The sequence below is a fragment of the Capricornis sumatraensis genome, chromosome 15, assembly GCF_032405125.1.
Source record: "Capricornis sumatraensis isolate serow.1 chromosome 15, serow.2, whole genome shotgun sequence".
Taxonomy (NCBI): Eukaryota; Metazoa; Chordata; class Mammalia; order Artiodactyla; family Bovidae; genus Capricornis; species Capricornis sumatraensis.
Genome location: NC_091083.1, coordinates 36,640,420 through 36,657,789, shown reverse-complemented (window position 1 = coordinate 36,657,789; position 17,370 = coordinate 36,640,420). Strand labels below are relative to the sequence as shown.

General features: G+C 37.0%; 1 protein-coding gene across 4 annotated transcripts in view; it reads right to left on the bottom strand.

Moving 5' to 3' along the window:
• The window catches only part of ARHGAP12 (Rho GTPase activating protein 12), a 99,715-nt gene that overhangs the window by 6,307 nt on the left and 76,038 nt on the right, over positions 1 to 17,370 (bottom strand). For all 4 annotated transcript variants that reach the window (XM_068987871.1, XM_068987872.1, XM_068987873.1 and 1 more), the window contains 5 exons: positions 14,615 to 14,696; positions 8,948 to 9,049; positions 6,323 to 6,421; positions 3,263 to 3,365; positions 1,712 to 1,828 (listed from right to left, as the gene is read on the bottom strand). In XM_068987871.1, coding sequence (XP_068843972.1) covers positions 1,712 to 1,828; positions 3,263 to 3,365; positions 6,323 to 6,421; positions 8,948 to 9,049; positions 14,615 to 14,696 — 503 coding nt within the window. The remainder of the gene's footprint in view (positions 1 to 1,711; positions 1,829 to 3,262; positions 3,366 to 6,322; positions 6,422 to 8,947; positions 9,050 to 14,614; positions 14,697 to 17,370) is intronic.

Here is a 17,370-nt window from a genome sequence, read left to right as displayed (position 1 = left end):
ACTCCCTTCTTACTTTCTCATCCTGTGCAGAGGACAGGATCAATCTTGCCCCCCAAATGGAGCTCCTTCTCATCACTCCTGGTCTCAGCTAATATGTCACCTCCTGAGACGAACCTTCTTTGGGACTTTCCTGGTGATCCAGTGGCTAAGACTCCATGCTTCCAATGCAGGGGGCCCAGGTTCAATCCCTGGCTGGGGAACTAGAGCTCACATGCTGCAACTAAGACTTCCCAAGCTGCAGCTAAGAGTTCACATGTTGCAACTGAAGATCCCGTGTGCCACAACAAAGTCCCAGAGCAGCCAAATAAATATTGGGGAAGAAAAAAAACAACCCTCTGACTATGCTACCTACTGCTACTGCTAAGTCACTTCAGTCGTGTCCAACTCTGTGTGACCCCAGAGATGGCAGCCCACCAGGCTCCCCCGTCTCTGGGATTCTCCAGGCAAGAACACTGGAGTGGGTTGCCATTTCCTTCTCCAATGCATGAAAGTGAAAAGTGAAAGGGAAGTCGCTCAGTCGTATCCGACTCTTAGCGACCCCATGGACTGCAGCCTACCAGGCTCCTTCGTTCATAGGATTTTCCAGGCAAGAGTACTGGAGTGGGGTGCCATTGCCTTCTCCGGACTATGCTACCTAAGGTAACCCAATTCTAGTCACTCTATTTTATCACTGTGTTCAATTCTTTGTGGAACTCATCACTATTTTAAGTTATCTTGCCTGTATCTCAGCTTTATAGAAGTTTCTTTTTTCCCCAGCAAATGCTTTGCTTTTAAACATTTTCATTGGACTGTAGTTGATTTACAAGGTTGTGTTAATTTCAGGTATAACAGCAAAATGACGCAGTTACACATACATATATTCACTCTTTTTTAGATTCTTTTCCCCTATAGGCCACTATAGAGCATCAAGTAGAGTTCCCTGTGCTCTACAGTAGGTTCTCTTTAGTTATCCACTTTACACAAAGTAATGTTTACTGAAACTTATTTGTATATTTTAGTTTAGATGCTCTGCAAACAGATGTCCCAACAATAGTCTCTGTTAGAATCTTCACAAAAGAGAGGCATAATATATATATTATGCTACCTTTTATTATATTTTTTTACTGATGAACAAATGTTTTTTGAGTTAGGTATTAGAAAATTCTACCTTTGAAATTAAACACACTTTTAAGAATTAAAGGTATACACAGCACATGTTATTTTAAAGAATATTAAAAGATCTTATTAGTGAATTGTGACTCTTACACTTGAAGAAAATATAAAAATTAGTTAGGAAAAAACACTTTATACTAATTTTGTAACTACCTTAAATGAGAATTGAAGGCAAACAATCAAGAATAAAATTGTTCATTATCTTTCTTTTTTCCTACTGTTAGTGACTATTCAATATTTCTTCTGATCTGTGTATCTCAAAACTAAAAATCTTAATTGTCACTTTGAAAGTCTGCCACCCAACCCATCACATCTGTGTAGTTCCTCTGGTGCAGGGTTTCTAAAAACTGAATTTGGTATTTATGTCTGTTCAATGCTTTAAACTCACATGCATTTAAAAATCAATTTTAATTACTCAAATGTATTGCAATCACTGAACTGATAACGAATAACGAATGAAAACATTTTTACTGTTTCGAAATTACTCAGCTATCAATGTAAAATGTCTTATTTCTGATTCTGGCCAAAGTTCATTGCTATAAACATCACTTCTACCTACCTTTAATATAACCTTTTTCACGAACAGCTTGCAAAGTGGGGCGTCGTGTAAGAAACTTCTTCAAGTTTTTCTTGGTTTTTTTCTGTTCTGAAGAATCTATGCTAGATACTTTTGTGGCTTAAGACAGATAGATATTAAGCATTTCATAAGAAAAAGGCTTTTTTGACAAAAATTTTTCCACCTAGCATTCAAAATGTATTAATCTCATATATAAAAATCACAGTAAATCAACTATTCTAAATTTAATATGGTTTAAGAGTAACTCATGAAGAATTAAATTAACACAGACCCAATTTCAAAGTAATACACCACACAAAACATTCCATTTCTATCACTAAACACTGGCCACAAACAGTGCCTTCTTTGGTACGTGTGCCAAGACATCTGTAAGTTATTCTAATATATACTCATTATTTAATAAAAGATACTATGTATAGTCTTAGACTATCCCCCAGTATTAGAGCATAAAATGAAGAGCAAAAAGTAAAGAAACCATCCTATAAAACATAAACAAAGCCTCCAACCTTCTCTATCCTTACTGAATGGGGAGCTGGGGGTTGTGTATGTATACATATATATAAAGATGTACTCATATGTACACACATGTATGTATATACATATCCATCACCATTATTTGTGCTTCAAGCTGAACTCAGACTCATCGTAAGTATCCCTACCCTGAGCTAAGGATGGGATCACCTGGAAAATGTTCTACATTTCTTGTAGTCCTGATTTCTTTTTTGATTACCATAACACAAATTTGAAAAGTAAATTTCTTGAAAATAACTATATGTGAAGAAAGCTGAGAGCACAAACAATATGTGAGGAAAGGATTAAAACAAAATTTTCATGTGTTTACACTGTTATACGGTGACAGTGTCAGTAATAGGCCTGAACAATTAGAATGTAAAAGAACAAAAGAATTGATTTTTCTACTCCTTCAGTTACTGTGAAGACCAAAAGTTCTGAGTTAAATGTGGATTTGTTCAAATAGATTTAACAAAGTTCAGAGTCATGGCTAACGGCCTGTTTAAACTATGTAATTTGCAAGAGGCCTGCTTGAGAAAATGCAAGCCCTGAAACTGCTGGCTCACTCTGTTGTCTGGAGGTTAAATTCACGCACCTACCTGCACAGACACCTATGAGTCAGAGGCGGCTGCCTGGTGTTGGATCTATGGTACATATCCCCTAACTTTTGACTTCTTAACGTGTAAGGATCTCAAACAGTAATTACATATTTTTCAGTTCATAAAATTCAGCTTCCTAGAGACCTCAACATAAGTGCATTCTGTTGTGTGCATTTTTTTTTTTCTCTTGAAAAGGTAATGCAATATATGCTGCCATGGGGGTACATATGATTAGGGTGAAAAATTACAGTGAGTAAATGAAGATAGGGAACACTGAAACACTGAGGCTGCAACTACTGACTCTTACAACTCTTGTAACACGGTGATTCCACCCAGCATTTACATCTTTACTTTAAAACTTTGAAGAGCTAAGAGAATAATAAGCTCACTCAAACCACTAGCAAACTGGGAAAGAAAAACTTACAACGCAATTTCTTCGGCTCCTTCTGGTCCTTTTCTTTATCATGCTTTTCTATTCCTGGTGAATCTGGTATCTCCTCTTCAATTGCTTCATCGGGTTCTACTGTCTGTTAGGCAGAGATTTTCCAAACACATATTACTTTTATGATTACTTTAGATGCAATTCTCAGAATGATCAGTGATCAACTCTTCCAAATGACTTTAAGGAACGATTTAGTATACAGAACCCATGACTTAGATATTTGATAAATATTATAAAAAATACTTTCTATCCCCCATTGATGGCATTAACTCTGAATTTCAATAAAGAAAAAAATTACTGATAATTCACAAGGATAATGGGTTTGTACTAATAGTGACACTATCTTGCCTCAAGTGACAGTAATAATCATTTGATCAAGTGGCAGTAATAACCATTAGAAGGTCAGGCTATAACCTGCGGTGACAGATCAGGATGAGGCTACATTGTTGATAACAGGACAGACAAAGCTTACCTGCAGTGGCACCTTAACTGTTTCACAGCAACAGTCTTTTAAAACTGCACATTGCGTCAACAGTTCATCATTACTCCCAGACCCTAGAACTCATTTAAGCCTAACTAAGTTTACTTTTACAAGTTAAAAAGAAGACTGAATTCTCAAAACTGAAAACACTGCTCTGCCTTTCACTGAGATCCTTACTCCACCAAGAATCCATTTCTGTGCACAGTGTAAGGAAAAGCTCCGGCTTCTCCTTGGGCCTCCAGCTGACCAGCACGTGCCCTGTCCTGGCACACTGAAAGGTATGTGGGTCTGTCTCCAGCTTCTTTATTCTGTTCCACAGGTCTGTGTATCTCTCCCATTATGGATAGGTAGCTTTATCAGGGCCTGACATACAAAACTGCAAGTCTTCTGCAAGGGTGTCTTGCATATCCTTAGCCCTTTGCATTTCTAAATGAATTTTAGAAAAAGCGTGTCAAGTTCTATCAGAAAACCTGCTGGGATTCTGAAGGAGATCCAAATACCTCAAACCTAAAAATGTATAAATCATTTGGAAGAATACTGTATCTTTATATAACTGAATCTTTTAATCCATGAACATAATATACTTCTCATTTAATTAAGATTTGGCAATGTCTCTCAATAAAGTTTTTTATTTTTCCCTGAAGAAGTTTTGCCCATCTCTTGCCTTCAGTATCTTTTGCTAATCTGCAAACAGTATACATATAAAATTTTTATAATCAATAATATAGTCCTCCCTTTTCAGTTGGCTTATTCCCTGAACCTGGAGGCCTTAATTTAAAAAACCACTTTCTCCGCAAGGCCTCCCTTGATCCCTCCACTAGCATTAGCTTCTACCTAATCAGAGTCTTTACACGTTCATTATAGTAACAGTTCGGCTGTCTGTCTTCAGTAATCTTCTGCCTTTGACTGTAAGCTCTGTGCATCTGGCTGCACGCTGCTACATCCTGGTGCGTAAGGCACTCACACGTTTGGTAAATGAACAGCAGCATTCCTTGCTTTCAAAGGATAGTGAATGGATTACTGTGACTAGAGCGGAAAGCCCATTCTGGGTAGAGGAAAAGGTACATCTGGATAGACAGACTGGGCTCAGGCTGTTGAACTTTAATACGAATCATATCAGGTTTCCAAGCAGGAGAGGATTATAAAAGTGACTTAGGAAGTTTCATACTGTAGTGGCATTAAGAATGGATTGGTGTGGGATGGTGTGAGATGAAATAATGAAAACTGTTCGGGGGTTACTCTTAGTATAAACATTTCAAGACCTGTCCGTGGTTTCAGAAATAAATGAAAAGAGACAAGGTTCAGAAATTTCATACAGTATTACAGACTGCAAAGGAAGAATTCACATCTAGACTGGTGAATAATTTACTAGAAGAGTAAAAGTTGGAGGTGGAAGAGTTAAAAAAAAAATTCAGATTTCAAATCTGAGTGTTCTAAATTGGGTGAATCACAAAATTTGGGAGCATAAAAGGATACTTGGAGATAATCCAGTCCAATTTTTTTTTTTTTTTAGTAGAAAAACTGAGACCCACAGAAAGACAACACTTGGATATGATCACAAACCTTGTTAATAATGAAGCATTACCAACAAAGTCTCTGAGACACATCTCAATCTCTACTAAACCAAGTGACTCCCCAACTTTCTTCTGTCTCCATTTAGTTTAAAATCATTATACTTTTAAGTATCCGCTTTCCTTTCACTTCTGTCACTGACACATGATCCTTAATCAGGAGCCATGTCCCCATATGCTGAGGGGGCAGGAATACAATCTAAGAAAGTGCAACTTCAAGTTGTTTATTACTGCTCTTACTAACTCAGCTTCAGAATATAAATAGGAAGTTCTTTTAGGCATAATACATATGAGAAGAAATTTACCACGAACACAAGGGTACTGTAAGTAGAAAAGGTACTAGGAAGGAGAAAGTGCGAATGACCAGACGACTTCATTCATCTCACCATTTTGCTCAGTACCAGTTTCCACCAAACGGTATGATTTCCAGCACATCCAGTTGATGACAAGATGACAATAGAGCAGACTGGGCATAGCGGCTGGCCCTGCCTCTGGCGCTAACTGCTTTTGAACCAACGCCTCACGTGACAGTTACGTGAAATCTACTGGTGGCAAGCATCCTATAAATGTGCATGCTAAATCACTCATCAGCCTCTCATGTGCTCCTGGCTGAGTCATGTCCAACTCTTTGCGACCCCATCGACTGTCACCCATCAGGCTCCTCTGTTCACAGGATTTCCTGCCAACAACACTGGAGCGGGTTTGCCATGCCCTCCTCCAGGGGAGCTTCCTGACCCAGCAATCAAACCCGCATGTCTTATGTCTCCTGCATTGCGAACGGATTCTTTACCGCTGAGCCAACAGGAAAGCCCCATCAGGCCCAGGAATTGCTAAACTGATCACTGTCAAATATGCATTTTTAAAAAGTATTTTTTCACACATAAATTGGAAACTAGACATACAATAAATAGCCAAAAAAAAAAAGGAAGAAAGATTAAACAGCTCTAAGGTCAAAAAAATAAATAAATAAACCCTAAGTCAAACACATACCTGATTACTGATAGTACTACTGAGAACTTTAAACCAATCATTGATAACAGTGTCATTATCAGACTGAATCAGCAATTCTGTTCCTTGACGGGTTTTCAGCTTTAAAGAAGGGAAAAAAATATATATATATGAGGTTAGTACTTTCAATCAAGTAAATGGATTTAATTCAAAGTCTACTAAACCACCAGCAGAAGATGAGATGCCATATATTTTATTAATGGTGATGCAAGGTTACAGATTCCACAGTGATGCCATTATCCTTTATCTCAGTATAAAATAATACCAGCTGAATTATTTTACAAAACATGATGTTTTTCTCACAATACATTCTCAATGAAAAGCTAATAATTTAGGATACCAAACTATCACACAAACACCACAAAACCTGCTGAAATCTTATATATGTCATCATTAAAAACAAGTTCAAGTATCTAGGCTATGCATTTTAAATGAGAATTGAAATATAATTTGTAAAGAAATAAAACCTATGATAGTTTTACATAAACTTGAGAAATTTTTTCTCTCTGGCTAAAAAAAATAAATGTAGACAGGGAATATAGAAGGGCTGGACTTTCAATATTTCCTACTTAGTATGAAAATATAATGACTTAGTACAAAGAGAGGGCACAGACAATAATTTTCACATCCCCTTTAGACAGAAACATTACTGAGCTATCAAACCATGAACGAACTAAAGTAAGGATACTATGTATGATTCTATATGAATGTGATAACAAATTTACATATGACATCCTTGGTTCAACTGAAGAAGGATTTTGAGTTAGCCATAGAGAGCATTCCTTCTATTTTTTGGCTGGTGAATGTTTGATTTCCCTTTTCCCAGAGGAATATATGGCAATGCTTCTCAAACAACATTCTGAGATATATTCCTCAAACAACTCCTGTAATAATGTTTTAAAAGATATCCCTCAAAAAATAAACAAAGGATTCATTATGTGACGTTAATTTAGAAAATACTGGATTGAGGAGATCTGAACAAGACTCTATCCTTCCAGACTTCTTGGAGTTTTGTTCCTCCAGGGTGCGCTGTGGTTTTCTAACAGAGGAATAAAATACACACTATTTCCCCAATTTATTTGGCCATGGGACCCTCCTCATTCTGGAATGAAACAAGGCTACCTCAGGAAACAGTGACTTCCTTCCCTGAATTTCTTCCTAGAGAGCAGCCCAAGCAATCAATCAATAGTGAATATTCACTGCACATAAGATACTCTGTTCTGTTAGAGGTTCTCACTTAAGAATAGCATTGAAACGTGTGAAATAGATCACCAGTCCAGGTTCGATGCCTGAGACAGGGCACTCAGGGCGGGTGCACTGGGACAACCCTGAGGGATGGGATGGGGAGGGAGGTGGGAGGGAAGTTCAGGATGGGGGACACATGTACACCCATGGCTGATTCATGTGACTGTATGGCAAAAACCACTACAATATTGTAAAGTAATTAGCCTCCAATTAAAATAAATAATTTAATTTTTAAAAATGAATGAAATAAAAGTTTGATACATGCTAAAAAAATAAAAACAAGCAAAAAATGCAGTCTCTGCTTGAAAATTTTTTCTTCTTTTTGGATAATCTAGTGGGGAAATAATTTACAGATGATATTAACTCCAGCTTCATGAAACAGGTGCTATTTTAAATGCATAAACTTGCAACATCTCTATTGTGAGTCTTGGAAGAGAGGAAACATTTGACAAGCAGAGACTAGCAGCCCTTGGTACTGAAGGTAGATTCATCAGGAGTAAAAATCAACAGGACAGAAACACTTAGGGAAACGTCAACTCTTCCAATCCCCCTGGACAACAGGAGAAAAGGCCTGAGACAGGAGACTCTAAAGGAAGGCTATTTGCAAAGCTGGTATGAACACCCCTCTGCTTTCCACACACAGTGTGACCGCGACTCCTCCACCAGCAGGAGGACCCTGAATTTTCGGCCAGCCACCTGACTTGCTTTAAGACGCAGAGCACACTGGTGTTTGACTCTTCATCCAGATCTCAAGAAGCCCCGAGGCTCCCACTCTGGCCCTGAATATGAAGAAGCCTAGAGTCGCTCCACTGAACAAGGAGAGAGCCAGTGAGAAGGAGCCCAGAGAGGGCAACTAGACTGTTCAGCCCTACTCAAGCTGCTGGATGACTGAAGCCTGGTGACCGGACCTGAGTGAGGTCAGAACCACCACTCCGCTCCGGGCAGGCCAAACTGAGCAAACAACGTGCGTCTTTTCTTGGGCTACTGAGTTTGGGGTGGTCTCTTAGGCAGCAATAAGTATGTGTTACTGTGGGGAGCTTTTTATGACACTGGGAAGGCTTTAACTTACTTTTTAATATTGGATTTTGTGGGTAAAGGGAACCACACCTTTTACTGTTGCTAGGGAAATTGAAGACTTGGAACAAAGGCTTGTAATATAAAGTCTGAGATCTAATCACTTACGCAAATAAAGCTAGATCTTTACACCAGCTTTTTTGACTTAAAAGTTAAGTCAAATACAAACTGACTTAATGACTAACTCTGCCTTAACTAGTCACACTGAAAGACAACTTCCCCAATAACTCAGAACATAAAATTACTATGGTTAAGAATAAGGATTATACTTAGACAATAATTTATTACCTCAAATACATTCTTTTTGCTGGATTTATCCTTTGAAGCCATCTCGATGGTTGCTCCCTTAAGGTCCACCGTGAACTCTGGTTTGGACTGATTACTCCCAAACTTCGTTTCGGAAAAAAGGAAAAACCTTTGTTATACTTATGTACATACATGTATCCAAGAAGAATTAAGACCAATTTTGTATTATTAACAATAAATGAAACGGAGGGTTACCTCAAATTCTTCTCTTTTTATATCATAAAATAACAATTCCTACTTGAAATTGAAAAATGTTTGTAAGACATGATTACATACAGTTCATTTAAAAGGAAACAAAATGGCTCAACCTCCATCAATATAAGAAAAATACAAAGTAAAGCCACGCTAAAATCTTTTTTCACCCATTAGTATAAAAACAACAACAAAAAGTTTGATGAAAAATTACATTGGTGAGGCTAGAGAGTAATAGGCCCTCATTTTCAAGTGGGCTATAAACCAGAATTCCTGGAGAGGAAAAATTGCTAATACTATATTTTCAAATTTATAAACACATGTATACTGTGGCTGAGCAATTCTATTTTTTTGAATTTATTCTAAACTATCCATAATTATGTAAAATGACATGTTCAAAAGGTCATATTCTTATATACATATAAATAACATCTGGCAGATAACCAAGTTCTTTTCTACCGAACAAACATTCTCTAAACCTGATTCTGTACTTTCAAAGGTTATTTCCTTATTGACTCTTTATGTTGTCAACAACTAACAATAACTTGTAAAAACAAAATCCTGAGCCCCATGTTCTTTTATTCAGCCTTTATTGGAAATAAAAGCTGGAGCCGGATTCTCTAAAGCCTCAGCAATTGAAAGAGGAAAGGTGAACAGATCAGCAAGACAGTGAACATGGGTGGTTTGAGAAGCAGCAGCCCTTAGTTGGCTATTATATTTTGTTAACCAGATAAGGAAAAGGTTAGTAAGCAGCACAAAAATGTATGTTAAATACAGACCTACTCTATATATTGCCATCACTAACTTAAATTTCTGTTTCATCTATTAACTGAGAATAGAAAATAGCATTCCTATGTTACTGTAGGATTTGGGGGTTTAAAAAATCCGTACAGGCTGATGAATTGTAGTTTTCAAGTTCATAAAGATTTGTTATAGAAAATCTCACTTGCTAAAATATTTTCAAATTCTATTTGTCATCAGAAATGAATCTTACCCACCAACCTTGTGATAACTTATTCACTATTCATAGCATCAGTGACAACATTTGTAATTTCACTTTTAATAAATGCTTCAACTCATCTGTTCCCTTTTACTACATCTTTTCAGTTGGTCTTAAATACTATAGGTGACATAACTAAACAAAACTCAAGGTATTATATGGGATTTATTAGTGGAATCAAAACAAAATTCAGACTATTTCATGGAACTAGAACAATTAAAAAATCACAAATTTTTAAAATTCCACAGAGCCTCTGCCTTCTTATACCTTTTGTCATTCAAAAAAACATTAAAATTAATTCACATTGTAATTTCAAAATCACTGTAATTAAATCACAAAGCTATGATGGGCACAGATAACTTTCTGAGCAAATCTGATGTATTTCCAAAGTTATAAAACTTAAATGGATACATTTAACAAAATGATAAAAATTTAATACAGTTTAACTTGTCATCATGACATGCTTGGTAGACGGTTATAAGCTAAGATATAAATAACCAACCAAATAAGTTACAGTAACCAAATACAATGACATGACAAGGAATGCTATAAAAATGCTCTACTGTGGTCAACAAAATTTCATGTTTGCTATCCATTATTCCTCAAAACCCAGTCCTGCTTTTCTCTACTGTAATCAACGCCCCAATGCATTCATGGAAAAGAAAACAGAACTGCTGTGGCAAGGGACATGCAACAAGAACACATACAGTGGCAGTGGAAACAGGATCAGATTTTACATATGCGACAGCAGGCCGGCGGCGGACAGAGAGTTTCCAGGAAGAAAGCAGCGAGAGCAGGAGCTCAGAGACTGAGCCCTGCTGGCAGAATGACTTGATGGGAAGAGGGAAGAAAATGACGATGTCATTACAGTGCACAATGGCAAAATGACATACAAGAGAAAACCACAATGGAACCAGGCGGGACAAAAATACAACTCTGCAAGCAGACACAACACAGGCAAGGAAGCCCTAGAATTTACCTCAGGGCATTTTCTGACTTTGTCATTCTATCAATTCACTGTTATCTTTGAGATGAATGCTTTTTACAACTTACTTTGAACAGACCTGTCCTCCCTTAACAGACTTGTTACCCACCAAGGGAAGACTTGGGGGGTAACAGAGATGAGTCGTACAGCCCCTCCTCACAAAGCCTTGAGCCTCCTCCCTGTGGCTGGCAGGGCCACGTACTCTGGTTCCTGTCTAAAATCTCTCTGAGGAGAGGCCCTACCGTCCAGCTCGCTTTCCCCTTACTCAGGGACTGTGGCTCTCTACCAGAGGCAAGGCTGTCACCCAGGGAACACCTGGAGAGGTCTGGAGACGAGCTGGAGGTGGGGCTGTTGCTATGACCCGCTGAACAAATAAGGTGAAAGGAGGTAAGAAAAAGACAAGTATAATTAAAGTTACTGATCTAACAACCCATGGGACAACTAATACTTTCCAGGAAACAAGTGATGTCTCCCCATCCCAAAGGAGAAGGAGAGGCTGGCTGGATTCTGGATGATGTGCACTGGTGTAATGTTATCTTACGGGCAGCGTGTGCACATTCCATTTGCTCCATCTTAAATACCCATGAAATAAAAAATAAATACAAAGCGTGAACGGTTTTCTAAAAACAGAGGCTCAAATAGTATGGATGGTTTTGCTCAGCATCCCATCAATGCGTATATGCCCAGGAGTGAGTGTAAGATCTGAATTGGCTATTTCTTCCAGGGGATATCAGCAGAGGTTTTTGTACTTAGCATGAAACTAATCTGTGAGGAATCATACGTCTCCAACACGGCCCTGGAACAAACCATCTGAGCCCAACTGAAGGAAACATAATGTCTTCCAACAGCAAAGGGAAAAACTGACTCTGCCAGAGACTGACCCTTGACAGCATCTTCCTAGGTTACACTCAATGGAAATTTTCACTGGAGGTGATTCTTGTCTTTTTGGCTTACATGCCAGCCTCAGGCAAGACATGATTTCACTGTATAAACAGGACACATTTTACTTGTGATAGATCTAGCTGGTGACTGAGTAGACAAACAAAACTAGGAGTCTTTCAAATCCTTTGTGAACAATCCTAATTACAGAGTCAATTAAAAAGCATCTTGCATATTTCCTCAATTTTTAATATTTATGAGTGCTATATACACCAAAATATATTACATATACTTACACATTTTTTAATTTGAATAATTTTACTTGCTTTTACTTAGGCCACTTAAATTAGTTTCAATTTCCTTATTATGTGTTACATATGGGAAGAAAAAGCAAGGTGGTTTGAGACTTTTTGTTAGCCATATAATAAAAATTAAGAATTGACTGCATAATCCAGCATTTTATCATATCCCACATCTGTTTAGTTTTTAAGACTATAAAACACAGTGTGACTATGTTTTATTGAATTATATCAATCTGAAATGATTATCGTAATGTATTACTGACAAAATATTAATAAAATTTCATTTAAAGGCAAAAACTCAAATACTGAATCTCTAAAGTTAAAACGCTATTAAGAATTTCACAATTTCAAAATTGGTGAGCTCAGTGAATTTTAAACTATGTTTCTGCTATTATCACATGGTAATGCAGTAACCCAACTTGAGATGATGAACAGAAATACCCTATGCCCTCCGCTGGCATTAGTTTAAATTATGAGTTCTGATTTATGTAGTCTTCAAGAGCCCTTCTTAAAATGCAACCATTAGTCTATACTAATGGTTCTGTGCTGGGGTATTCACTTAACATCCCCTAATTAGAAAAAAAAAAAATCATTTTCTTTAAGTCACAGTGGCGCCAGGGGTGAAGAACCTGCCTGCCAATGCAGGAGACATAAGAGACATAGGTTCGATCCTTGTGTGGGGAAGATCCCTCAAAAAAGGAAAACAGCTACCCACTCCAGTAGTCTCACCTAGAAAATCCCATGGACAGAGGAGTCTGGCGGGCTACAGTCCATAGGGCTGCAAAGAGTCAGATACGACTGAAGCAAATTAGCAGCACGGACTATCTGCCTACCTCAATGATGCCTCACTTACCACAGTGATCTATGTACTTGTTTTATCTGTATATACTACAACTTGCAATCTTTAGGGATTGGTAATTATCAAATAAATGATCATTATCCAACCTTCTTCAGGAATTTTTTATTAATCTCTAATTGCTTCTCCATTGCTTTCATTCACTTTCTTCACTCAATTTCAAATAAAAGTTGAGCCACAAGTAGGAAGAATAAATAAATGCATCATCTTCTAGAAATGCGTTAATATAACAAAAAAGTACCATACGCTTCACCTCAGGTGACAAAGGAAAAATAATTATCAATTTACTTTAAGACAAGTCAAATAAAAATTTCAATCGTTTAATGTGGATAAGCGTATCACAGGTCAGTTTCACTGTACTGGCAGACCAGAGAGCAAATCAAAGCCTCAGAGAAGCAAAAGAGAAGAAATATTCCAGAAAGTTCCTATCTGCACTCAACCCAACAGTTTTGGAGGTTACTACACCATGGTACTTGAGGACTAGCATGCTCTGAACAATGTTACATGACTGTAAAGGTATGTGACTAAGATTTGCTTTGATTTTACAAATGGATTTCTCTTTTATCAAAGATAAGGCCAACAGATCCTAGTCATTTTAAAGTAACTGAGTAATTTTAAGAAATATTCATTAAGGTAGGATATAAAGCAGACGAAAGATACTAGCTTAATTTCATTTTTAAATCTTTTTGGACATATCCAGAGCATGGACTCTGGAGCCAAAATGGTACCCAGATCTGTCACTTACGTAGCTCTAAAACTTTGAGCGAGTCACTGAACTGTTTCACACCTCATTTTCTCATTTACAACAGAGGGAGAGGGGATGACAAACAGTATTCCCCCAAAGTTAAGAGAATAATACAGATATATACATATACACACACACACACACACCATCCTCTATACTTTTTTTTTTTTCCATCCTCTATACTTAGAACAGTATCTCATACATTTTCAGGATTCAAAAAATGTTAACCTATTATGGTATGTCACAAATTATAATTTTTGGTATTTGTATTATAAATAACCAAGAATTAACAGTAGTAAACACTCAAATATACAAACAACTTCAAAGTTCCACAAGTAATAGTAACATTTTATTTTCTTCTGAAAGCGGGGCTGATATCATATATAGACATGGAAACCTGACTAGTATCCAAGTGTCAGGTCACATATCAAGGGGGGGCTTGCCACATGACAGCTTATTTTCTAACTAAATACCTAAAAGAGCAAAGTCAGGATTTTAACAATACAAGTCAACTTTTCTAAGTGGCCCTTTTGTTTCTCTTATGAGTCAAAATGCGTCTTTAACTAAGAAAGCCTCATTTATTTGCACATGAGTGGTAGTTAAGGACTCTGGACTACCTTATGAAATTCAAGTGCAATACTGTCCACATAATTCAAATGTGTAAAGCCTCCAAAGAAAAGAAATACTTACCCAACTTGTGCTACTTCCTTGGGTTTTGGTGAAGAGTAAAGATGAACCCTGCAAAACGGCCCAAGAAGACAACCAATTCTTTCTGTAATGAAAAGATGGCCAATGAGAACTCCATATCCTATTTTTCCAACCAAACTTAAAAAATTAAAATCTACTTCACTGATATCAATGTGGTCCACAATTTATACTCATTACTGACATTCTTATTGTTTTTACTGGGGATATAATTCAAATGGAAACTACAATCATTTTATATCCCCAAAGCAAATGAAGTAAATTAGAGATACAGATTATCAGAATAACTACCCATCTAATCATGTTCACAAGGGAGTAATCTAGCAAGCACATCTGTGACCAAGGACACTAATTCAAAATCATATGAACGGAACGCTACATTTGGCAAGAATTCTTATTCACACTCAAAAAGTAGACAAACAGGATTATCTTACCTAATTCACTGTAGATTGTTTTATATATATGTCTTCCCCTAATGAGGCTGCACTAGGTAAGGACTAGGCAGTAGGTACATTCTAAATTCCATGCTGAATGATCATCACTAAGGTTACTAAAGTGAGGCATTCAAAAACTTTTCTAAATTATAAAATCAACACACATACTCTATCAAAATTCTGAGCACAGAAATGTGTAAAAGAAAGGCCTCATTTCTCTTTCAATCCCTAATCTAGAGGTAAAAATGTTTACCTTTTAGGTGATGTAATTGCTGGCAGGCTAAAATGAACATCAAAGTCTTCCACAGGACTTTAAGGCTTACCTTACAGCCAAACATATGGCATGTTTTGTGAAAACTTTATAGACACTCCTAAGAACGTTTATTCTCCATTTGCAGAATGTAGAATTCAGTATCTATCAATTACACCTACTTTGTTATTTTACAACTTTTTACATCTACCTGACCTTGAAAAGTAAAATAAAGTTTACTCCCATGGAGTCTCTATTTTTCCTTTTATTTCCTGTTTTGCTAATAGTCATTATGCTACTTACTTGAACTATTTCTAATGATTAGGTTTTCACTGAGTTGATGCATAGGGCTTTATCATTTTAAAGATGTTAGTGATCCCCCTTAGTTGAAACTATCTATTTTCTCTATGGAAATGGATATTCTCATATTCCTTTGATATGCCTTTGTGTTTAATTTTTCTAAATCGTTTTTCAGAGCTCTCTTTTAAGACTGAGCCGGATTTTGCTTTGTGCTTCACTCTGAGCACGTTTTTCTTTCAATGAGCAACATATTTTAGAAGGATTTATTTTCATTTCTAAGTTTATTTTATACTCACTTATATTTATTTAGATAGTATCTACTAACCTCTCTGAAAAATGCTAAAATATATTTCCACTTCAAATATACTTCCACTTTAAATAAGCTTTTTGAGTTTAATTTTCAAAATCAGAAAAACTGTGGAATGTATACCTCAAGATAAATAATGGATATTTGAATACTGAGTGAATGATAGTTCCCTTGAGGTCTGTGTGACTGAGTTGCAGGCAGAAATTAGTCACATTTTTTTCATGGAACCAATTTTTTTTCCCTAAAAAAAAAAAAACTGGCTGTGATACACTGTGATTATTTAAACTTGACTTTTGGCAGGTAGACATTATCTCAAAAACGGATGAAGAGAGCCTGTCATTTCAAGGAAAATAAATGATAGTATATGTTGACAATAACAAATTAAAGCTGTCAAAGAGAAAGCAGAATTTTGGAAAATTCAGCACTTATGCCACGGTAAGGTTGACAATATTCCAAAACTTAGTGACTTTGACAATGATAATATTGATTTGTGATTCTTTGATGTCATAAAATAAAATGTGCCAACATTTGAAAACTCAGCAAACTTCATAAACTGGTATTTTCCAAATGACCTACAAGATGCTACAAAATATGCACAGGTAAAAGATTCATGCAAAATGCAACATAGACCCATGAATTTTACCATAACTGAGTATGAAAAAGTCAGTCTCTCCCAAAAGGAAGCTTCCATTTAAGCCTCTGATCCTTATCCATCGGACGGCAGAAAGAATGAAAACCACAGTCACAGAAAACTAACCAAACTGATCACATGGACCACAGCCTTGTCTAACTCAATGAAACTATGAGCCATGCTCTGTAGGGCCACCCAAGACGGAAGGGTCATGGTGGAGAGTTCTGACAAAACATGGTCCACTGGAGAAGGGAATGGCAAACCACTTCAGTATTCTTGCCTTGAGAACCTGATGAACAGTATGAAAAGGCAAAAAAGATACGACACTGAAAGATGAACTCCCCAGGTCTGTAGGTGCCCAATATGCTACTGGAGAAGACTGGAGAAATAACTCCAGAAAGAATAAGAGATGGAGCCAAAGCAAAAACAGCGCCCAGTTGTGGGTGTGACTGGTGATGGAAGTAAAGTCTGAAGCTGTAAAGAACAATACTGCATAGGAACCAGAATGTTAGGTCATGAATCAAGGTGAATTAGAAGCGGTCAAACAGGAGATGGCAAGAGTGAACATCGACATTTTAGGAATCAGTGAACTAAAATGGATTGGAATGGGCAAATTTAATTCAGATGACCATTATATCTATTACTCTGGGTAAGAATTCCTTAGAAGAAATGGAGTAGCCATCAAAGTCAACAAAAGAGTCCAAAATGCAGTACCAGGGTGCAATCTCAAGAACGACAGAATGATCTCTGTTCATTTCCAAGGCAAACAATTCAATATCACAGTAATCCAAGTCTATGCCCCAAACAGTAACGCCGAAG